Source organism: Netta rufina (genome assembly GCF_964035555.1).
Source record: "Netta rufina genome assembly, chromosome: 17".
NCBI classification, from domain to species: domain Eukaryota; kingdom Metazoa; phylum Chordata; class Aves; order Anseriformes; family Anatidae; genus Netta; species Netta rufina.
The window spans coordinates 12,051,463-12,074,798 of record NC_140141.1 but is presented as its reverse complement, the minus strand read 5'-3'; the positions used below and the strand labels follow the sequence as shown (position 1 = coordinate 12,074,798).

General features: G+C 54.4%; 1 protein-coding gene across 14 annotated transcripts in view; it reads right to left on the bottom strand.

The window, feature by feature from the left end:
* Positions 1-23,336, bottom strand: part of NCOR2 (nuclear receptor corepressor 2) — a 221,957-nt gene that overhangs the window by 127,860 nt on the left and 70,761 nt on the right. For 9 of the 14 annotated variants that reach the window (XM_084297100.1, XM_084297101.1, XM_084297103.1 and 6 more), the window contains exons 3-5: positions 17,893-18,020; positions 8,891-9,071; positions 5,498-5,623 (exon numbers count right to left, since the gene is read on the bottom strand). In XM_084297100.1, the coding sequence (XP_084153226.1) occupies positions 5,498-5,623; positions 8,891-9,071; positions 17,893-18,020 (435 nt within the window). Of the gene's footprint in view, positions 1-5,497; positions 5,624-8,890; positions 9,072-11,983; positions 12,036-17,892; positions 18,021-23,336 lie in introns of those variants that run through there. The other 5 variants (XM_084297112.1, XM_084297113.1, XM_084297102.1 and 2 more) reach the window with 2 other exon arrangements.

Here is a 23,336-nt window from a genome sequence, read left to right as displayed (position 1 = left end):
GAGCACCGTGCCTAAGGGAGGGCCCGACCAGAAACTAGCACGAGCACGGCCCAGGAGGAAGGCAGAGAGCTCGCACAGATGATGCTTGGTCAAAGATGACCAGAGACAATCACAACCAGATGCGGGTCAGGACCGTGAGGAGGTGTCCCAGGTCATTTCACCCCTCGCTGCTTCTCCCCCCTTCATTCCTGCCTCGGATTGACCAAATCACGGGGCAGGACGGAGCACGGTGCTCCTGCCCCAAGCCAGCTCTGCAGCTGGGTAAAAGCACGTTTCCAAGGGCAGAGGGAACAGGCTCCACTGCGTTCTCAGTCTTTATCCTCTCGGAGAAAGGTGCCAAGAATTAGAATTACATTTTTTGAGAGCAGCAGAACAAGCCAAGGGCCTGTCAGCTTGTCCTAAAACAACCCCTCTGCTCGCAGAGCAGGCAGCCAGCATTCCTGATGCACACAAGTGTCCATCGGCCCCTCGCCCCCCCCTGCAGCACAAAGCTGCGATGCATTTTGTCATGGAGCAAGCCAGCAAACCCTCCGACTGTTCTCTGCCTAGAACGCAGCCAAAGAGTTTTTACATTTAAAAAGCAGGTTTGGGTCCAAAAAGCAAGGAGGTTTTCAGAGTGATTATAACGAGGGCCTTTGGCACTCGACGGCTCCTCTCGTTATCGACGCTGAGGGTGCTGTTAGGAGATGAGGCTCCACGAAGCACGGAGGTGAAGTTCCCGAGCTTCAGCAAGGGCTGTTGCCATGTTCAATATGTTATTACAGCTCCCAGCACCACAGGCACAGAGAGCAGCAACTCCTCGCTGCCAAATCCATCTCTGAAATCACTCCCCCACTCCATCCCCTCCAGCAACAGCAGGCAAACACCATCGATCGCTGCTGCAGCTCCAGCGCTTTCCGCCCAGCGCGGCGGTGGAAGGATTCAGCACGAAATGCCCTCCTCCTCAGAAAGGCAGCACGCAAAATTAATCTGATCGGTGTCACAACTCGCTGGCTTTTGTTGCATGAGTCAGAACTGTGGATTTACTGCATTTCATAACGATGGAAAAGTACAGCCGGGCAGATGTGCTAGGTGCTGTACGCTCACGGCGGCGATGCCGAAGCGCTCCCAGGGCCTCTCGAAGCCCCTTGGCGAGGAGGGGAGCGCAGCCGTGCTGACTGAGGGAGCCCAGCTTCATCTGTGATAAGATGTACGTGCTTGGGAGTCGGTAATAATTTCCTGCTGCCTCATCGTTTGCACGAACTGGGCAGATCCCATGGAAGAATCACACACCCCATCCCGGAGCACGATGCCTCCGGAGCGAGCTGTGGCGCACACAGCCCCCTGCCAGCGGCTTAGAAGCGAAGAATCCCAAAATCGGGCTGAAACTGCAGGGGGCAAGAGAAACAGCCAGAATGTCACAGCCTCTTGCTACCAGGACTGAATTTGTTCCTGGAAATGTGTGCCAGGCGTGGGTTTCTTTCCGCCCCAACTGCTCAAAACCTGACATTTCTGACTGACCGTGGGCGGCCGGCACCAGCGGGCAGCACAGCCCTCGTCACCTGCGCTGCTCCTCGCCTCCGAGCCAGGGCACAGCTCCTGACACCAGCCCCAGCTCCTCAGCTCCACCTGAGGGCTCAAAGTTAAGCAGCAAACTAGCTCTGGCTATCGCTTTCAGGAAATAACAGCAGGGCACATAACAATCCTTGCTGTTAAAGAAAAAATGGGCTTCAAAAGCATTTTACTCCGTAACAGATGTACAAACACTTCAAAGACAGGGAAAAAAAAACAACAATCACTGTGGATCCATGCAGCACACAGCTCGCCAGGCTGCCCTGCTGCAAGCACAGCCACTGGCTGTATTTCTTCCAATTACTGGGGTGAAGCATAGGAACTCAGGTGACTTTCCTTCCCCCAAGCAGATCGGGGAGATGTCACACTACGTGAGCCTTGTAACATTGACCGAATGGAACAAAAAATGTATGTAAACGACGAAGCAAGTTCCCAGGGAGCAGCCGGCCTCGTCCCGCTGCCTTCTCAGTTTGAAAGGCAATTTAAGAGGTCGTTTCGGATGTCGATGAGCACAAAGGAGCCGGAGGAAGCAAGGCCCAGCCACCTGCGCTCGAGGCACGACTGGTTCACCTGCGGGTTTCCAGCGGCAGCAGGACTGGAGCAGCCGGGCAGAGGACAGCCAGCTGGGAGAAGGTCGAGCTCACTTCTTACACCTCATCTCCAGAGCGTTTCTGTGGCTCATGAGGGCTTCCCCTGCCATGCCCACATCTCTCGGGCCATAGCTCAGTTTTTTGCCCACGCGTGGCACTGCCCAACCCTCCTGGATGCGATGCTCCTCCAGCTGCTTGGTGCCTCGGGTGCCTGTCCCTCGGTGAGCAGCAGGGGCTGCTGACAAGCCCTCGCAGCTCTCCAGCTTGGCGAGGGGCGATGAACCAACCTCCTGTACCCACCACGAGTGCCAGACGCTTTGCACAAGGCGGCCGCGTGCTGCCCGACGTGTGTGCTCATGCACAGGTGGGCAGGGCTGACGCACACCCGTGTCCTGTTGGAAACGGTCTTCTGGGGAGGGAGGAGAAGGCAGAGGAGAGAGGAACCCAGCCAGAAGTGTTTGCAGCGTGACAGCATGAACAATGCAAATATTTCAGCTTTTAAATATGTTTGGAATAACCGAGAATGACAACATCTCCCTCATCTTCCCAGAAATAGCTTTGAATCATTGCTGCCCTAACGCAAAGTCCTCCCCCACCCCACAGGATCATTTCTGCAATTCGATTTTTATCAGGCACAAGACAACAGTGTGAGCAGCCGCGTGGCAGATGGGTGGATGCTCAGCGTGCTGTGTTGGGGTGCTCCTACAGCTCTCCAGCTCGACAGCCCCATGATGCTCGCTCCTGCTGGATGCCCAACTGCACCACCAGTTTGGGACCAGTCGGTCCTGGGGGAAGCCCCGAGCACGTCCTGGAGAAGGCGGCTGCAAAGGGAGTTGGTAAGAAACGCTGCTCCCTGCTGGGGAAGGGGGACAGAAGCAGTGGTGAAACACTTGAGGCATTTTCACCTGTCGCATGGCAGGGAGCTGGAAGTATTTGGGGTGTCCTCTCTCCATCGGGAGCCTGATCTCCTGTGGCTCAGCACTGCAAGGCTGTGGCCACCGTGCCTTGGGACCCCCTGCCTGGGCACAAAGTCTGCGGCCTTTCCCTGCCCACCAGAGGCCTGAGGAAATCACCTCCCCTGGGGTAAATCTGACAAGGAGAAAAGCCCCACATCACCCCTGGCTCCCCAGCTTCATCAACAGCCCCACCAACAAGCCTGGAGCTGTTTTTGCCAAGCGCAAAACAACCCGGGGAGAGAAAGGGAGAGCCCCGTGCAATCCATGCCACGGGCTGGGAGGCTACGGGAGGAGGACGCGCGCCCAGGGAGGGCCGAGGCTCGCAGCTCTGCTCTACCACCCAGCCGCTTCGTGCCATTGTTCCACGGCAATAAATCTGGGGAGGCACCGGGATCCAGCTCCGCTTTCTGCAGGGGGAAGAGGCCAGAGCTTGGGAGGGGGGAGCCCGAGCCGCCCAGCTGATGCGAGCGCGCCGCCGTCGCCTCGCTTCTCCTCGCTCGCTCCCTCGCAGGTCGCCGTGCTCAGCAAGTTTGCGAGCCCCACTCCTACACATCCTGCTCGAGCGCCGCAGCTCGCCGAGTTCAAAGCGCTGCGGAGCTTCCACCCCCTCCGCTCCCCTCCCCCTGCGCTGGATTACTCAATTAGAGATTATGCCTCTGCCAGCTCCCTCCTAGCCAAGTGGGGCCTCTGCCAAGGTCAACACAAGTTCCAGCCAGTTTCATTAATAACTGTGAGACCAGCCCACTGGAAACTCTGAGAGGTTAATCCCAGCAACAGATCAATGTTCCCATAACAAAGCCACGCAGAAAGCACGGAGCGGAGAGGAGCCTGGTGATTTACCAGCCCGGCTAGCGGCGCTGGGATCGGAGGCACCCACCTCCCCTCGCCTTGCAGACTGGGTCCCAGCCAGCGCCGAGTCCCCCCAGCACCTCCCCGAGCTGAAGCCAGGCAAAACCCTTGCAGGAGGGAAGCCGCAGCCTCTGCTTTTGGAGTCCCCCAGCCTCAAGTCCCTCCTGAACCCTGGCACATTTGGCAAGGAAGGGAGCAGGGAGCAGGAACAGGGCTCCCAAAAGGCTCCTGCAGTGCCCTCGGTGCATGGCAGGGGTAGGAGCGCAGGGGCTGGCCGAGCGCCCTCCCACCGCACCACAGAGCTCCAGGAGCTTGTTGGAAACGGGGCTCTGCAATGGGCAGCCGGTGTGAAATTTGGCATGCACGGTGCTGGCTGCAACGCATCATTAAAAATGCATTTTAAACATGTTAATTCAGCCTTTTTTTTTTCCTCAATTAATTGCTTTTAAAGCTACATTAATGTGCATCAAAGCAGAATGCCCTTTGCCCTAATTTCTGCTTGCCATATATATTTCCTGGCCTTGCTGCTGCCTGTTCCTCGAGTCCCACCTTCTCTTTTCCTATCCCAGCTTCCAGTGCACAGCGCCACACAAACATTCATGCAGAAAGGGAAGAAATTAAAACCCCCCAACAATGTAAAGCCGAGTCCGAGCACCACCACCACACGGCCTGTTAACAGCCTTTTTCCACCGCTAGCTGTTAACTCTTGTACAAAAGGGGGAAGTGGCATTGTCCCTGCTACAGACGGGGAAATCTGAGACACAGAAAGGGGAAGAGACTTACCCGGTGACCAGCAGCCTGCCAGGGCGGACACGGCAGCGAGGTTCGGGTTTCCTGCGCCCAGCCCCGTAGCCGTGATCCCACAGGGCTCCCCGGCAGCACGGCCCTGCCGGAGCAACGGGCTCCGAGAAGTGCAGCCAGCCAGCCTGGCGAGGGGACTACATGCAGATCACGCCTGACTCACATCCTATAGGAAGAGCAGCGAGCCACATACGTGGTGGAAAAGCAGTCTCAGAAATGGGAAGAGCAAGTGGAAGCGTAGAGGGAATAAAAAGAGGTGGAAGGGAAGGGGAGAAGCAGGACTGGCCCCCGGCTCTGCGGAGCAGCGAGCAGGCGCCGCACGGCCAGGCGCAGCACGCTGACCCGGGGCAGCACCGCCCGCAGCACCAGCACGCGCGGATGCACAGAGACAGGGCATCACGCAGACACACGGCTGGCCTGCCGGGGAGCAGCCGGCTCTGTTCTTATCTGGCGTTACGTGACGAAGGTCCGTGGCTTTGTTGGAGAACACGCAGACGCCACCGAGGGTCCTGGGAGCCAGCTCCAGCACCTCTGCCAAGAGCACGGCCGGCAAATCCGCGGCACGGCAGCTCTTCGGCAAGGCTCCCATCCGTGCTCACAGTGATAGAAAAAGCAATTCTGCTTTACTGGTGCCTGGCTATTCTCAGCTAGCTCACGGGAGCACCTTTTCAGAGGCAACGTCAGCCTATGTTAAGGTGGAGGGCATGGGGGGGATTTCATTTCTCGTCCCCCCACGCAGCCTCAGCTCACCTGGCTCCATCCAGCAGCAGCAGCAGCAGCGGGCTCCATGCCCTGCAGCAACGTGACAGCCACCTCGCCTCCAGGGAAAGAGATGCTCAAGTGGGGAAAAGCAGGCAGGAAGACAGCTTTCTGATTCTGGCTTGAAAAGAAATACGAGTGCTCAAGGATATGAGCAAACCAAGGTTCATACGAGCAGGTAATGTTCTTTCTGCTACAACAACTGCGACTTTGCTGTAAAGCTGCTGCTTTTGAGAGGCTCACTGCCCCCAAAGCATGCCTGTTTTCTCCAGACGTACGGAGCTGATCTAATAACAGACATCGCCTTCGCCTTACAAACCCATCCTTACTTAAGTGAGGCTGCTGTTATCCGGAACAGGGTAAAAGGGGCCCGGCTGTATTTGGGAAAGAGACAGATGAGGAAGTGATGAATAAAAGCCATAAAGGGTCTACTTCTTTTCTGGGGGTGTTAATGGGAAAAACTCCAGAATCTGTTACCCAGATTTGCCACGTCAATTACTTTGTTAGTGTTCACAGCACAGCTCAGGCCCCAAACCAACGGCCTTGCAAACGTGCAGGGCTGTGTCAGCCCTGTGGCTGACAGAGGCTGGTAAGGCCAAAAAAAAAAGGCAGAAACCCCCCATAAAAATGGTGCTGGCTGGGGAGTGCTCTGCTGGGCAACATTTAGCTCCATCCCTAAAACCACCACAAAGAGCACTCCTGGCACCGATGAATAAACGGAGCTCCTCGCAACGCCGTGACTGCAGCACCGTGGAATGGGGTGAGGGGTAAGCGGATGACTCCTAGGACACTGTTTAAGTAAGCACCAGTGTGTTTGGTAATACTCGCCTCACGTGGTGCGTTTTACCCCAAGAGCTCAAACAGTTTGCAAAGCTGCCCTAGATAAAGAATCGACTGCCTCCGTCACGCACTGAGTCAGCAGCGGAGGCAGGAATAGCACCTCTCTCTCTCTCTCTCTCTCTCTCTCTCTCTCTCTCTCTGTTCCAGGCTGCATGCTCCCATCGCTGGTCCAGGCATCCTGCATCTGCTCCGACCACCGTGCAGCTCGCGGGGCTCCAGCAACACCCCGTGCCCACGGGGAGGGAGCGAAGCTCATGGAAGGACCCCGAGAGCAGGTGGATGGGATGAGAGAGCGGGGAGATGAAGGTGCTGCTAGAAGCAAAGCGAGGGCCAGCGTCTGCTGGAGGAGGCAGAGTAGCTGCTGGAAGGGAGGCACCGTGCTGTCTTGTTTTAGGAGGTCACACCAGACACGCAGAGCGACTAACAGCGGTGATGGAGCCCTGCGCAGCTGCTCGTCAGGTCTTTATCAGCTTTATTTGCTGCTGCTGGCTGAGCACGGAGGCAAAAAGGAGATTTAGACATGTAAACAGCCCAGATATGCACACGTCCAGAGCTCACGGCCAAGGATCAGTCCCAGTTCTCAACCCTTCCCCTGGACGAGCACACCGAGAGCACGTCCTCAAACAGGCTCAGAGCGATGCACGGATTAGCTGCACGAGCTTTATCACAACCCTCATGTCCACAAGCAGTTTGTAAGGATGGCTGCTCAGTAATGAAGCCAGAAGACTGCTATTAACCCAACTTCCAAAGCTGCAAAGGCAGCGAGACCTTCTGAGAGGTGGTCCTGCACCCCAGGCTTGCCTGCTGCTCCCAGCCACTTAACAGCGCCGAGATCAGCCTGGTCTCACAGCATCCGCAGTCAAACTCACTCTGGAAACAGCCCTGCCAGTTCTGAGCTCCACTCAGACACTTCCCAATCATTTTTTCCTCTTCCCAGACTTAGAAATTACAAATGACTCCGCTAAAAGCATAATCTTGTCCTGCTGAATTGTCTCGCCCAGCTTTCTCTCTCTCTTTCATTAACAAATGTTTTAAGCCCCATAAAATGCATGTAATTCTTGGAAACGTGTCACAGACCAAGAAGTAAATGCAGCCCCTCAACTCGGCAACTAATGCCTCGAGAGTGGCTTTGCCTATTAGGAACAAATAGCTGAGACAATACGTGGTTTTCCGGTGAGAAGCAGCACAGAACTGCTGATGGAAATAATGTGCAGACAGAAAAGCTGTCCTGGTTTCCTCACGTCTTTGGAGAGAGGATATTTTTTTGTCTCAGGGCCAACAGTTTATTCTCCCCATCAGCCACCCAGCCCAGCATCCGCAGAGAACCCTCCCCGGTTCAGCGCCACCGCGGTGCGGCTCACGGCTAGGGGCAGCAGGCTCCCAGCTGGGCTCGGCGCCGCCTCATCAAGATGCAGCTCCGAGGGAGCAGCAAAAACGGAACGGAAAAGGGCCACGGCCCCTCAGAGGCATCTTTTCCAAGGCAACACGCTATCGAGAGCGAAAGGGGGGAGAGCTGAAGTGTCTGGTGCGTTTTTCATTTTGCGGTTCAAACGCGGCTCTTCGGCAGTAGCAGCTCGGCCACCGCAGCCCTCTCCTCCGAGGAATGTGCCCACGCCTCCCTCAGAATCCAAATCACCCTTATTTTCCCCAGGTCAAACCTCCTTCTCACTCAGGACAGCCTCACATCGTGCCCACCAACCCCGTTAGGGGAGAAGTCTGAATATCCTGGCACTGCCAAGCAGAGCTGCTTGCCCACAGGTTACTGCAGCAGCTCCCGCGGTGATACAGGAAAACATCCCTCTCACCCTGGGTAAGGCTGCCAGCCTCCCTTCCCTTTTACTGGCAGCTCAGAAAGCCCCAAAGCCCACCCTGCAGCTGCATTAATCCCCAGTGCCCAGGGTGCTGGAGCCCCAGGGCAGCACCTTCCTGCCAGCCACGAACACATCCGAGCTCAGGGCAAAGCCAAAGCCAACTTACCCCGACAGCACACAGCTAAATCCGAACAGGCACCCGAGCACAAGATTTTTCTTTGTACTATTCATCACACATGCAGAGGAGACAATTGCACGTAAACAATTTGCTGCGTTACATGAGACTAAGGCAAGGGAGGCTTTCCTGGGGAAGATTATATTAAGGAACCACCAGCAACCAATTCCAGCCCTTCAAACACCAATATTAAATAAAAGAGATGTGATAAATGAGAAAGGTCAAATAAAAATCAAATCAAGGCACAGCATCCAGAAAAGCCGGACACGACCAACCCTAATTCAGCCAACAGGAACTTCCCAAACGCTCTGGTGCATCTAATAACCTAGTAAACACAGGCCCATGACTATAATGGTTGAGGAGAAAACCCTATATGCCTTCCTTTTCCCCAAAACCGTCCCCCCCATCTCACTGAATGCCATCCAACAACGCCGAGCTCCGTATGACGCACCAGGAACCACCAGCTACAGGGATTTCAGCAGCGGCAGAGCCCCAAAGACCCCTCTGCACAAGGCAAGGATCCCGAGGTGCAGAGCTCCCGCAGCGCTGTCCCCGTACCTTTGAGAGATCCTCAGTCCCTGCCTGCTGGCTCTGGTTCAGCAGAGGCGAGTGCCGCAGCAGCGGGTCCTGCAGCAGATCCAGGCGCGGCCGCTTCGTTTCAATGAACTCCAGGTCTGACGGCTTGGTCAGGTCGGAGAGATAGGAATGCGCCTCGGTCCTCAGGTGCAGCTCCTGAGATCTGGGGACAGAGAGGAAAGGAGACTTGAGAAAACAGGCACCCAGCTCCAAGGCACGAGCCCTTCGGGCAGGACAGAGGGCTCACCCGTCTCCCGAAGGAGGGATGAAGCATCTCGTACCAAAGATGACATCCCGAGGAAGAAACGCACCCTCCTCTGCGGCTGGAGGGTAGGGATTTATTTCCTCAAACGGAGGAGGACCGAAAGGGGCCACGTGCAGCTGCGTGTACCCGACACAGACCTGGCAAGCCACTGAGGTGTTACCCAGCGATAGCAGCGGTACTGAGTACTCACATCAGGCCCAAACGTCTTTTCACCTGTTAAATGCGACGCAGTTGGTAATACCTGGAAACTGTTTTGTGTTTTTTTTAAACAAGCATAAAACTTTTTGTAGCTCTGCGTTTCCTAGCAGGATTCTCCTGTGGGAGCTGTAAAGGGATCCTACAAAAATACACTAAACCTTTTACTATGCCCAAGGATCAGCTTCGCTGAAGCAGCTCCAAAGGTGTTTTTAACACCTCATGCAGATGTCTCTCTTAAAAATTAAAATGAAACACAGAAGATTCAAACCTTGAAAAAAAAAAAAAAAAAAAAAAAAAAAAAAAAAAAAAAAAAAAGCTTTTTCTCCCTTAAGCAAGACTGTTGGAGTCCTCCTGAGCTGTGTGGTGCCAGCATCCTCCCAGCCACCAAAGGACGAGCTGATGCCTTTGATGCTTCTCAAAGGAGAGGGAGGGAGGGAGGCGTTTTGTCAAAGGCAAGCACAGCAGATGGGGGTCTTGTATGGGGCTCGGCCCCCACCCACAGACAGGGACTGCTGACTCTCAGTTTTACCTAGCTCATTAAACACCTCGCAGAGGAGGACAGCAAGGGAAGGAGCCAGAGCCCTCTGAAGGCAGTGGAATCCCCCCAGAGGCTGTCAGGGCTCTGGACCGCATCCGAGGAGGTGGCACCTGGCACAAACCTCCTTCCTGGGCACCTTCCTGGGGAGCACGCACAGCCGCTGTGCTCCCCTACCAAACCCTGCCCAGCTCTGGGCATGTGAGCCACGGCTGCTTCTGTCTCACCCACTCTTTTTATTTTTTTATTTTTTTATTTTTTTTTCCATTTAAACACCAGCACTGGTCCCAAAGCACACGCAGGCCAACCTCTGCTGCTGTGGGTTTGGCACAGGCGCGCCGCGCTGAGAGTCGGGCCCAGCTTGCTGCTGACACACAGAAACAGAATCTGGCTCGTCCTCTTCCTCCTTCCCCGCAGAAAGGGGATGGGAGAGCAGGGAGCCTCTGCTTTTGCCACTCAAACCCCGAGCCGCGGGCACACAGAGCGAGCACACAAGCAATGCAGGCTGAGAGCAGAGCAGCCCCTCAGTTTGGCACTGAACACAGCTCACCTGCACGCCCTCCCGCTCCAAACGCACAACTTTCCTCAGCAAGCCCAGAACCATCCCGTGGCACCTCTCGAGTTTCCTGCTGGCTTGCCCCAACCCCTTGTGCAAACCCTGCCCGCCCGCAGCTGCACGCCGCCGATTCAGGCCCTGCTGCAAAGCCCGGTAACAATGAGCAACTGTTGAGCTGGGCAGGTGTTAAAATATTCCAACACCCAAGGCTCTACTGTACCACGGCAATTAAAAATCAGATGGATTTATTTTCACTTCTCCCCCCCTCACCTTTTTTTTTTTATTATTATTATTTTTTTTAAAGGCTGTGTTACCAAGAAGCTGCTAATTGATGCAGGACAGCTCCCAGACCTGCCAGGAGCGCGCTGCAACGCGCTGCACCCAACGCACGTGGCTTTAAGGCAAGGGCACCGCTCGGCTTCGTGGAGGCAGTTTACTTACAGTGAGGCTGGGGCCATGCTGGGGAGAACAGCTGCAGCGTTGCAGGGTGCTGTTTTATTTCCATTTCCACATCCCACATCCACTGGAGCTGTTAGCTCCGTGCACTGGAATTTCCAGCCGCTCCCAGGATGACTTTGCCCGGCACAACCCGCCCAGCCTGTCCCGGCTGCGAGCAGAAAGGCTCCTGCTTGAAGCCTTCACACCTTTCACTCCTCACATCCTCACCCGCAGCCGGCTCCTTCCAACCCACTTTTACACAGCGGTGACGTTGCCATCAGCATAAAAACAGCCCTGCCTAACACACCACCGTCCCGTTACACCGAGCCTGGGGTTTCGCTGCGTTTTCCAACCAGTTCCCACCTGGCTGCCGTACTCCAGAGATCCCTACTTGGCTGAAGGGAAAGAGAGTTTGTAATTGCAGGGGAGTTAGGCCTCATTACGTGAAATAAAACAAACGCCAGTGTTAATTATGAAGCGGGGCGGGTCAGTCCTCACCTGGAAGCCTTCCCCACGAACCCAACTCGACCTGCAGGAGCCGAGCAGCCTGCTGATGCACCGGGGTTAGGGTTTGCCCTCGTGCCCAGCCGTCTGCACGCAGCTCTGCTTTGAGCCAGAAGCTTGGGATGACCCGAGATGAGACCTTTGGTTTATTGCTAATCTAAAAAGTTAATTGCCCACCGCCAGCTGCAGAGCCGGGTGACTCACAGACCAAGTCTCTTCCCCAGCAGATCCTGGCGTAAATGGCTGGAATCGTGCAGCTGCAAGGCGCTCTGCACAGCCTGGGAAAGCACCGCCTGCCACGTCGTGCCTACAGCAGAACCATCTGAGCACAAAACGGGTTAAAAAGGGGTTGGAGTGCTAGCCGGGTATAAAGGAGGCTGAGCGCATCCATCACCTGGGAGAGAGGCTCCAAGCAGACATCCCGAGCTGCCCTCGGGGAGTTTGTAGGAGCAGGCCTGATTAGATCTAAATGGAGCTTACCTTTATCTTCCTTACTTTGCTGAAGCTAAATCACAGGGAAATGGGCAAGTACAAACTTTTCCTGAGGTCAAAGAGAAGCTTCCCACCCCCTTAACCCACCTCGGGAGCACTGCCCTGCTCTGCAGAGCAGCACACCCCCTCCTTTCTTCAGATCTTCCCCTTCTCCACTCCTCCAAGAAGCCAAAGGTGGCAGCAGCAGGCAGACCCCGAAGCAGAAGCCCCCTCTGACTTCACCCAGACTTGTCCTCAGCACCAGGGGCTCCCAACACCAACAGGAGCTCCAGGCAGGCTCCCACCAACTTCCCAGCAAGGCTGCGTTTTAAGTTTTGCTTCCATCCACAAATATTGCTCCCTACATCGCGGGGCCAAAGACAGGCAGGTGGGAAAACTGGCTCTCGCTGACTCTTGGAACAAGAGCGAAGGTAAACGATAGCCTCGCTGCAGCTGTTTATTTCCTCTGGCTGAGATGGTTTGGTGGGAAACAGTCTCCAAAAATAAGTCTAAAAAAAAATATCTCCAGCCCCCACAGGTACAGACAGACAATAAAATGAGCGAGCACTACAGAAAACCACCAGTGCTGCAGTGAATTATTTATAGCCAATGCTAAGATTTGCAAGAGGTTTCAGCGAGCTCTTTATGGCCAATGATATCCAGAGCAGGAGACTGGGCAAATTGAGACCTGTTAAAGAGAGAAACCAGAGGGTTCGTAGGAGCAAACCTGCCACCAGGCAGCTAGAAAAACACGCACAGGGCCGGCTGATATATTCCCTCTGTCATACAGCTGGAGAGGGAGGGGGGAAAAAAAAACAGCACGACTTGTCTGGGTAGGGAAGGTGGAGTTCTCACGCCCTGAGCCACGTCTGCCAGCAGCAGGGCTGTGTCTTCACAAGCAGAAGGTGCGGGACGGCCCCGAGCAGGACGCTCTGCTCACCGCGATGCTCCAGGACACCAGCTCGAGCCCTGCAGGTCCCTGCTGCCAGGAGGTTCCCCCCAACGTGTCCTCGCCGTGCTCCTGCATTCCCGCACACACGGGCAGGCGGCTGAGCTTCGGCAGCCCCACGCAACCCCTCAGCCAACTTCTTCCGAGCCAACTGCGATCTGATGGGAGCAGATGCTTTATTTTAAAACGTGCATATTTAAGCGGGCCTGAATTATTCATGGCCAGGACCAGCAGAAAAGCTTCAGTGCCGTACCACAGAACGGCACAGGCTCGCTCAGGAGGACGAATACTTGTGTGTCCCTGCAGCTCCCCAACGTGCTCCTCATTCACCTTTCTTCACACACTCCAAATCTGGAGTCCTGCTGGAAAAACCCCTTGGCAGTCCTGGGTCGCTGGAGCGTTCGTTGCCCTAATGACTTGAGGGACATCCTGTGTTTCACCAGACCTGCTGCCCGCAGCACAAGATCACCTTTCCTCCCTAGAAACAAATCTGGTTCAACATTACGCATGGAGAAGTTGCTCCATCAGCTGTTACACCTCCACGGCAGCCAAGGCAAAGCCCAGCTTCCCCCTCACACCTCCCTGCCGTGGCACAGGGACCCGTCCCACAAAGCCTGGTGTCCCCACATCTCCTCCGAGGCCCCTCGGTCACCTCTGTGCCCACACACGGATGTGTCCACAGCCCACGGAGAGCAGCGGGTGCTTGTGGGACACAGCATGACACCAGCACCGAGCACCCACGCGCCAGCAGCTGCCCTCTCCAGCCAACATTTTCCCACGTTCACTTAAGGAGGGAGAAAAATCCATCTCCCAGAACACGATTTGAAGTGTGAAAAGCCACCAAGATCTACGGTTGCAGGGGATTTCAGCCGCGCCGCTGCTTGCTCCGGAGAAAAGGGTCACCTTTAAAAATGGAAACTTTAATTAAAGGCCATAAATAAACTCCGATTGGTCGCGCTGTTAACTCCGGAGCAGTTGGTGCCATTTGGCCCGGCGCAGATGAAGGCTGAGCAGTGCACATTACTTGTATTTCCAGCGGCCACGCACGCCACACCGGCTCCCCACCCGCTCCAGCCTCCCACAACTCCTCGGGCTCCTCGGCCAGAAGGATTAATCACGTCCAATAAGCGCAGTAATTAGGCCTGCTCTCATGCTGGATCGCACATGGCTATCTCGGGTGGCTGCAGGAGCACGGCAGCTGCTCAACGTATCCCAAATATCATGCTTCAGACGAAGGCTGGGCCAACTCCTCTCCAACTCCTCCTCCGACTGCCGAGCAGAAAGACTCCAAGAAGAGAGCACGGTCTCATCAACTGGTAAAATAATCTCCTACGAAAATAGTGACTCATCTTCTTCTGGACAAAGGCGGAATACACCGCGTTAACATGCATGCCATTTATTTAGGGCCACGTTTTCTGCCAGCGAAGCCATAATCCACCCCAGCATTCCTGTCTTGACGAGGAATCTCGCTTCAAAACTGTGACTCGCACGAGGCCAGAAAAGCCCGGGTCTTTGATTTTTCAGCCCCCTCGCCCCACTGGCACCTGCCGTTTAACTCAATCCACTTTGTCTCCTTTCAGATCAAAATACACATAGAAGAGGAAGGAAAAAAAAAACCCTAATCCCTGTCACCTTGCCAGGACATTCCTCTGCAGGCATTCATGGTACGACTTGTACCAACGGCGGATCCTGAAATACTTCTCCTCGCTCCTGCAGTCCAGTTGGCACAGCCGGCTGAACAAGCTAAGGGGAAGTCGCTGGATCCTTCCAAGAAAAAGCCTGCTACCAAAAAAGTCATCAAGGAAAGCAGCACATCCCTGCGGAGCAGCACGGAGCCAGGCGGCCCTATAGCAGCGCATGCCGAAGGGCTTGGGTTTCCTTCCCTTCTTCCAAGCCAGGAATGCTACACGGGGAGCTCGGGTCTCTGCCCGTCCACCAAGGGATGACGACGACTCTCAGGGCTGACTGACCCAAAACTTAGGAATGGGGCCCTGAGACAGTCCCTGCGGCACGTTGCCACTCGAGTTTTTGCCACCAGCAGCTGATCTGTACCTAAAAAATCATGAAAAGCTCCACTGCTAATTCCCTTTTCACCGGGTTATTCCTTACTGACCACAACAAGACAGCAGCCTGGAGAGGGAAAAAAAAAAATCCTGCGGTGCTCCAGGAAGCCCATCTAACCACCTTCCACTTGCACTGCACTCACAAATTTATTCTTTCAAGGGGTGGGAGTGATCCTGGAAGAGCTTCAGACAGCACAACCACCACCAGACAGGCTGCTTCCTCTCCAGTACCCAAAGCAGAGGGGACTGGGAGGGTTTCCCCCCCCCCTGCAGCTGACACTTGCTTGGAGGGGAGGAGGAGGAAGGCAGGAAAAGCAGCCTGGAAATTCATAACCAAATGCCTGACGCCCACCAGCGCTGCGTGCCAGGCAGGGCAGCGCACAGCTCGCCCCAGATGAGATTCCTCCTTTCAGACACAGCACACCCTGTGCTTCCCTCTATTTATTCCCCCGTGCCCGCTTTGCAGACGTTATTTGTTTGCCATTGGTCGCTCCCTCCCTCCCAGCCCCTCACGCTGAGAGCCAGCTGCCTCTGCTCAAAACCCATCAATCCCAGCCCAGGAACAAAGCCAAAGTGCTTACAGATGCGCCTGGCGTGAACCTGCCAAAGGGGACTCAGCTGCAGAGACGGCTGCTCTCACCGCCCTCCCTCCTCCTGTCTTTGCTCCGTTGCAGGCAGACCCAAAGTTAGGTTTTTTGGGGGGAATATCACCATATCAATATCCAGCTCGACCCATTCCAGGAGCCCCGGGGCCCCGCAGCTCTCAGGTGAGCGACCACGCTCCCCAAGGGCTCCATTTATGCTCCATCAGGCGCGGTTTTACAGTGGATCCTCATGCTACAAAGATGGAAAAGCAAAGCCATGGGAGAGGTTTTAAAGCACGGCACCTAAAAATGCAGAGAAACAGCTCTGCGAGATAGACTAGCACCTCCCCGACCTCAACGTGACTTAAAATGACTTCAATAATTAATTACACTAGGCTGAAAATTTCTGTAGACCCCTCATTTTGCGTCCCCAGATGCACAATTTCAGGTTTTGTTTTTTGTCTTTTTTTTTTTTTTTTTTTTTTTAAGTTTTTATCCCAGCATTTTGGTGGAAGATGCCAACCGAGCTAAGCTTAAGTGGCAACGCTAGCTTTACTATCAAGTCTAATTTTTGCAAAAGTTCAATTCTTCAGATGCTACAGGAAAAAAAAAAAAAAAAAGGATGCAAAGTAAGTTGGGGCTGTCATTAAAAAAGAATTCTTTTTATAGCATGCCAAAACTTAAACATTCAGGTTGAAAGTGCTGAGGCAACCACCACAACCGCTTGGATGCGTATCCTGTGTACCTGACAACCCCAATTAACATTTGCCCACAATCCACGTGATTGTCAACAACAACAAAAAAAATATAAGTTTGGGGAGTTTGAAACGTTTGTAAGCTGAAGGGAGATGCTTGGATGACCACAACAGATGAGGTGTGTGGCACAGCACACACCAGGGCTTGCAGCTGTTTTTTCAGTTATGCAGAACCACCAAGATCTGTATTTTTTTTTTTTTAACAGCATATTCAGACCTTGAAACCTTCGTTTTACTGGAGAGCAGAACTGGTTCTCTGTTCTGCAAACCATAATTAGTGTGAAAAGCAAAAGCAGGCAGGAACATGTTGCCAGGTCCTCGTTACCCATCTCCCCCGTATTTAGCTGAGCCTGGTTTGCTTCCAACTTAACCGTGTTACACTGTGCTAAGGAGAAGTCGGCTGGGGAACCAAAGCAAGCCAAGGCAACGTGTCACGCAGCCGTAAACGACTCGTCAGAAGTGACATTACCCCTCTGTACACGCAAGGGTCACGGGCCTGTCCACAACGCAGAAGAGCCCGTCCAGTAGGGCATATGCACAACTAACTTGGGAGAGTGGTTTTTGCCTCCAAATTATCACAGTTTTGCTTCTGCTGAGCACCAGGGTAAATCCATCCCACTAGAAATAGAGGGGCCTGTCGGCATTTCCAGCCAAGTCCCTGGTGCCCTGGTTACTCCGCGCCCTTACTCATTCAGCAGCCTGTGACATACCAGAATAGTTGGGCTGGGGGGGGTACTTCAAAGCTCATCCAGTCCCACTGCCTTTCCTCTCCCCTAACAATTACGATTTTAGAGAAGCAGATTCATTTCTGGCTGGCCACAGGCAGCGGCTCAGTGACTCTGCACTACTTTTATTCTTAGCCTAGGGAGCGAGCATCAAAAAAATGCTTTGCATAAACCTACGGCTGCAAGGTTCTTATTTCACTTCCAGGCAATTTTTTTTTTTTTTTTTTTTGCTAAACCACTAAGCATCAAATGCAGAAGAGAAACTGTGAGAGAGCAGCATTTTGTGATGAAACAGAGAGCGAGAGTGATGGCCTTTAAAACAGATCAGCTCCCGCGGTTAATGCAGCTACAGCACCGTGAGCCTCATGGCACTCGTCTGAGCTGCACACCCAGACACCGAGAGCCTGACGCAGGAGGCGACGAAAGCGATCAGCGACACGGGGAGAGCCGCAAGGGCATCGGGCAGGGAAAGCAGCACCTCAGAGAAAGTGGCGAGGGGAATACAGAAAGAGAAACAAAACCAAACGAAAACGGGGAGGAAGAGCAACAGAAGAGGAAGCGGAGGTGCATAATGGCAACGAGCTATTCTCATCCCTCCCTTCAGCCCGGGGAGCCACACACCAAAACCAACGGCACATTTTCTCTGCTGGAGAGAGCTAACGCAGCACGCTGTAGCTACACAGCGATGTGCAGCTTCACAGATGGTGTGTGTGTGTGTGGCGGGGAGGGTTTTTCTGTTTAAGATGTCTTTAAAACGTATGACAGTGCAAGGGGAGAAGCCAGAAGGCAAACGAGCCACTTGCATTAGCTAAGAGAGGCGCAGCACCTGCGTGCAGTCAGTACCAGTAAGTAACCAGGTAATAAGTTTAAGTTGCCCAGGTCTGTGTGCACCCTGCTGACACAGTCGGTGTGCCCCATGGCCCCAGAGCAGCCCCCGGTACCTTTCATTGCCCGGCTGGAACTCGGAGAGCAGGGACGGCCTCCTCCGCTGCGGCTGCATGATAGACCCCGGCGGGAGGTGGGAAGCGTAATCCCTGGAATGATGCTGGTACTCTAAGAGCGCGACATCCTGCAGGAACAAACACAACAGCTCGTTAGGACAAGGGCAACTTTCAGGAAAGCTGTGAACCCCAAATGCTCGGAAGGAGCCGTGCCAATGCCCTACAGCCCCCAGACAGGAGCTCAGCCCCAGCCCCGGAGCAGGCACACTGGGCACTTCTGGCACCCCAGCAGCTCTGATGATGGCTTCAAACCCAAGACTAAGAACAGGTAAGGGTAAAATGAGAAGTCGCAGGATACCTTCAGCTTCCACACAGCCATATGGAGAAAAAGAAAAAAAAAAAAAAGAAAAAAAAAAAAGAGGAAGAAGCACAAATGTTATCTCAATAGGTCCCTTTAAACACAGCTCCCCCTGGGCTGAGCTAAAGGGGTTTGAAAGGATAGTTTGCTACTTATTATGTGCACGTCCCTTTTGTTCCTTGACCCTTGGAGAGTACCGTACAGTATGTTCCTGACTTTAATTAAATAAGAAGCCCTCCTGCTCTGTGCCACAGACTGCTTCCAGCAACAGCATTTCAGCAGCTACGTTTCAATTGCTATTTTTTATTTGCAGATAGATACTTGACCAGAAAAGAAGAGTAATCATCTAATTAACTAAGACCTTCAGCAATGGCATAGAAAGCCCTGCAACAGAATATCCGTGGCAACACTGACACATATTTACATTAGAACCAATCCCACCTGGGAGTCTATTTCGAACAGTCCTCACCCAAAATGACACCAAAAAAAAAAAAAAAAAGGAAAGAAAAAGCAGCTCCAACTGCCTCGAAAAGAGAGAGCAACACCAGGGTCAGCAACAAAACAAAACAAAAAACCACCCAACAAATAAAACACCGAGTACTTGCAGTTGGGAGGGGAAAAACCTCTCAGGCTGAACAGCTGCAGCAGACGTTATTTGATCAGATGTAATGAAGACTGATAAACGCCAGCACAGCAGGGACGAGCCCCAGCGAGGCTGAGTGGCAGGGAGAGGAAGGTTTGGAGCCTGCAGTGCACCAGGCGGCACCTCCAGAGCCCTGCCCGAGGTGTACGTGAATGCAGCACCCAGCACTGGATGCCAGGCTCCCCTCCAGCTCCAATCAAGGCCCAGCAGCTTTGGCCAACGCAGGATAAAACTACGTGTTTGCCCAGCAGCTTTCTGGAAAGCCAGGAAGCAAAATAAAAACGCTAAGCACTCCTAACGGGGAGCCAAGAGAACCGCAGCCCCGGCCCCAAGTTCAGCCTCGCTCACGCAAAAGCCAAGAAGGTCAAAGATGAAATGGAGGAGGAAAGGGGGCGGTGTGTGTCCAAAAGGCATAGCAGGGTATTTTGGGAGCCAGGTTTATCTTTCCCCAGCATCAGAAGCAATGCTGTGGTGGTGCTGCCCTGACCGACCTGAGGAGAGGCCAGGAAACAAGGCCCCAGGTGGCCCCAGGCTGCGGAGCAAGGGAGGCCTCACGGCACGAGGAGCAGGACACCCCCGGCTCGTCTGATCAGGGATTTTTGGCTTCTGACATGAATCCGGGTACTACAGAGGGAGCTACCCTGCCATGCTGCTTTTCTTAGCTCTGCAGTCCCCGTACATGAGGTCCTAGGACCAAAACACAGCCACAGCCGGGAGAAACTCCAACACCCGACAGGCAGGAGCACTTCGAGCACTTGGATTTCCACGTCCCGGCCGAAGGAGAGTCGCTGCCCACATACAGCAAGCTCCCCTCCGCTCACACTCATCCCAGTGTTAAAACAAAACGCGGAAAGCCAGCGGTGCAGCTCCTGACGTCTGCACACAAAACCACCACGCGCCGTCTGGGAAGGCGCGCCAGCGGGCCCGCGAGCAGGCCAGGCACCTGCTGTGGGCGTACAAACGAGAATTACCCGTCTGGGAGGCTGTGCCCCTGAGAAAGAAAAAGAAAAAAAAAAAGAAAAGAAAAGGCTCGAGTGTCCCGAGAACCATCTGTTTTTCCTTTCCCTGTGCCCACACTCTTCGCCTTCTCCTCCTCTGCCCTCTTCCAGGAGAGGATTTCGTGCGGCCCAGAGGCTCGATCCACCACGGGGCCAGGACCACGGGCACAGCTCGCTGGCACCAGCACCAAGGGCACCAATTCTGCTCTTCCAGGCATCCCCCGACGCTCCCCGCTCAGCTCCACTTCTCCCATCGGCGCTCGATTTTACGAGAAAAAAAAAAAACGTAACACGAAAAGCTACCGAGGGGGGATTAAACCTGACAAACTCCTGTGCCCCGTGACGAACTGTCAGAGGAACCGTGGGAGACCTGGCACAGCGTAGGTGGATTAATTGCTCTGAAAGTTACTACAGTAAATTGCACTGTGAGCTACGGCTGTGTTTTTCAGACGCGAGTGCCGGGAAGGTTTACGAGCTGCCTCCAGAGGAGACCTTGACGTTGTTCAGCCGCGTTTTGAAGGCAGACACCAGGAGCCACCCTGCCGCCAGCGATGCCGCGTCCTCCACACACGGACAGGAGTGAAGCAGCAGGGTCCAGAAGTGCCCCGACACCACAGCACGATGTGATTCACCCCACAGCCGGACCCACAGTTTCTAGGGCCGTTTTGGCACCCGCTCAAGGACAACTGAACTACAGCAACTCACAACTCCGCAGCCCCAAGCTGCAGAGTGCTCCTCTTCTGTCCGTTGCTTTGCTGGGTCTTGCTCATTCACACTTTTTGCTCGTGCTCTCCCTCCTCGTCTCTTTGCATCTCTTCTTGCCCCCTGCAAAGCCTCCTCCCACTCCCCCAGATCCACTGAGGGGTCAGAGCACTTTCTCCATGGCCCTCGATACCCCTTTGCCCATTGCCTCCTGGTGGGACTTTGTTCCTTCCCTTTGTTCCTTCCTGTGGCTCCTTCTGGTTCAGGTGCTTGCACACAGATGTACTTTGTGACTCGTGGAAGTTTTACTGAATCTCATAAGCTCTGTAAACATCATGGAATAGAAATTAAGAAAAGAGAAAGAGAGTGGAATGCCAGGTACACTGACACATCAACAGCTCTGCGGAGCAGGAGGGGGGTTTCCCAAAGGCAGGAAGAGATGCAAAGAGAAGGAGACGATGAGCAAAAGGTCGAAGCAAGCACCTTCTCCATTTGTGTTGATAGAAGTTCTGTTTCTTTACTGTCCCAAAAGAGGGAGAATGTTTCCAAAACAAAACCAAAGCAAAACAACCGAAGTCACTTGGGAAGTTTCAAATTCGAGACCTTATCACTCTCCTGATAAAACAGCAGCTACCCAAAAATATAACCATGGGTGAAAGGAACTCTGTCAGCTCCAACGACGTAGGCAGAGGATAAACAAACCGGCCAGAGTTTCCTCTCTACCATGACTGTACCGTCTGGAGCCGCAGACGGATCGAGAACGTGCAAGGCGATGCCAAGGCTGAGCTCCCAGGCTGGGGATTACGCTCCTGCCCCACGCCACCAGAACACTGCTGGCGTTTGGCACAGCCCGGGGGCAGCCATCCTGACGCACAGAGGTGGAAACCAGTCTGTACAGCACCCCATGGGGTCAGCTTTTTAAGCAATGTCCCCCCAAGATGCCTCTACAACAGAGCACGGGGGGGATGAAGCTGTCCTTAGGTACAGGCGTGGGGACCCAGGGGCAGCAGCACCCTGCCAGGGGGCAGGCTGAAAACTGTGGACAGCACCCAGCCAGGAGAAAAAGGCTGGACCCCTGTGTGCCTGGGAGCAGCTAGACATCCAGGCGCAGCGAAGAGGCCGAGCTGTCTCTGTCTTCCAGCCCAGAAACGCGTTGCTCTCTTCGTCCTTCACAAGCCACCTGCTATTACGCCATGCTGGATCGCTGCCCCGGCCCAGGCCATCAATCTCGCGTGCAAGGAACAGACACTTCAAAACCAGCAAGCCGCATCTCCAAAGCTCAGGGCGAAGCCAGCTAAGTAAAATTAGAAAATGACAAGGAAAATCTCCGTTATCCACTTTCAAGCTGTGCACCTGCGGTAGCGCTGGAACAAGTCACCTCGGTGAAATCCAGGAGCGAGCTCTCCAGGACTCGGTGCCCTGCTGCACTGCCCTACAGCTGCCAGAGACCCCCCAGGAGGGGCAGCCCTTCTCCACCAGGACACCAAACCCGCTAAGGGGGCAGGGGACGCAGGCAGACAGCTGCCACTGCCAGCAGAGCTGCAGGACCTCAGGTTTTGGGTGCCCGCGGCGTACCCTGCACGGTGATTTAGCAGCCAGGCTGCGGCCCCAAGCAGCCTCGGGCAGACTTCAGCACCCCACACCAAGGCCAAGAGGCTGCTGCGAGCCCCTGGCCTCTCTGCAGGGGCTGGGTTCACTCCCCAGCAGACCCCCTTGAGCTCCTCCTGGCCCCACAACACAAAAAAGGGCCGGCAGGGCCGAGCCAGCAATAACAGCATCGCCCGAAACGGGCAGACCCGGAGTGCCTACAGCGCCATAAATCACCGCCACGGCGCGGTGCAGCGCATGGCCAGCGTTTAGATAAATAAAATGCTAACAAGCCAAAAGCAGCCTCATTAAAATACACTTCTTCATGCAGCAGACTGAAAAGGTGCTCTGGCACCGTCAGCCTTCCAGCAAGCTGTCCTTCGCTGCCAGCGAGGGAGGCGGGAGGCGCTTGCACTTCCCCTGCCTGGAGGTGCTGGGAGGGGGAGCTGATGAAAGCGCTCAGTCTCAAGGTCTTTTTGTGTTATTACTCAATTCTGCAGCACCGAGAGCGCCGTCTCCCTCCCCTTCCTGGTAATTCCTGTGACCCTAAATAACCTGAGTCTATCAGGCTCATTTAGATACAATAATCAAACTGTCTGAAGCCAGCAGACTGAATGCGCCGTTACAGAAAAGCCTTCAGTGGCACAAAAACACAGACAACCCCATGGGAGAAAAGGAAGAAAGAAAAGCTTTTTCTTATCTTTAAACTCTTCTTCAGAAGCTTTCGGTCTGCTGCCTCACCTACCGTAAGCTCTCCAGCAAAATCCTGCGTGTCCTCTGACCTCGGGATAACCCACGTACCACACCAACGACTGCACGCAGCCGCACAGCCTCGCTGCCGCCTCTCGCTTTCTGTTTTGACCGTGTGCACTTGCTGGCGTGCCTCGCTTCTTCCCCCTGCTTGCAGCTGCCTGACCTCCAGCTAGAGGAGGAGAAGGAGGTTTCAGAGCCACGCTGAAAGCGCCCCGGGCTCTGACCCACAGCACAAAGAGCACAGCCACACGGACGGGGCATCAGCCAGCAGCGTCTGACCACGAATCAGCCCCTGAACGCGAGACCCCAGAGAAAGGAGGCTGGAGGAAAGGAAGAGCCGGTCTCGCAACAACAAAACTGAACCGCTCCTCCTCTCTTCCTCCCACCAGCAGAAAAACAAAGT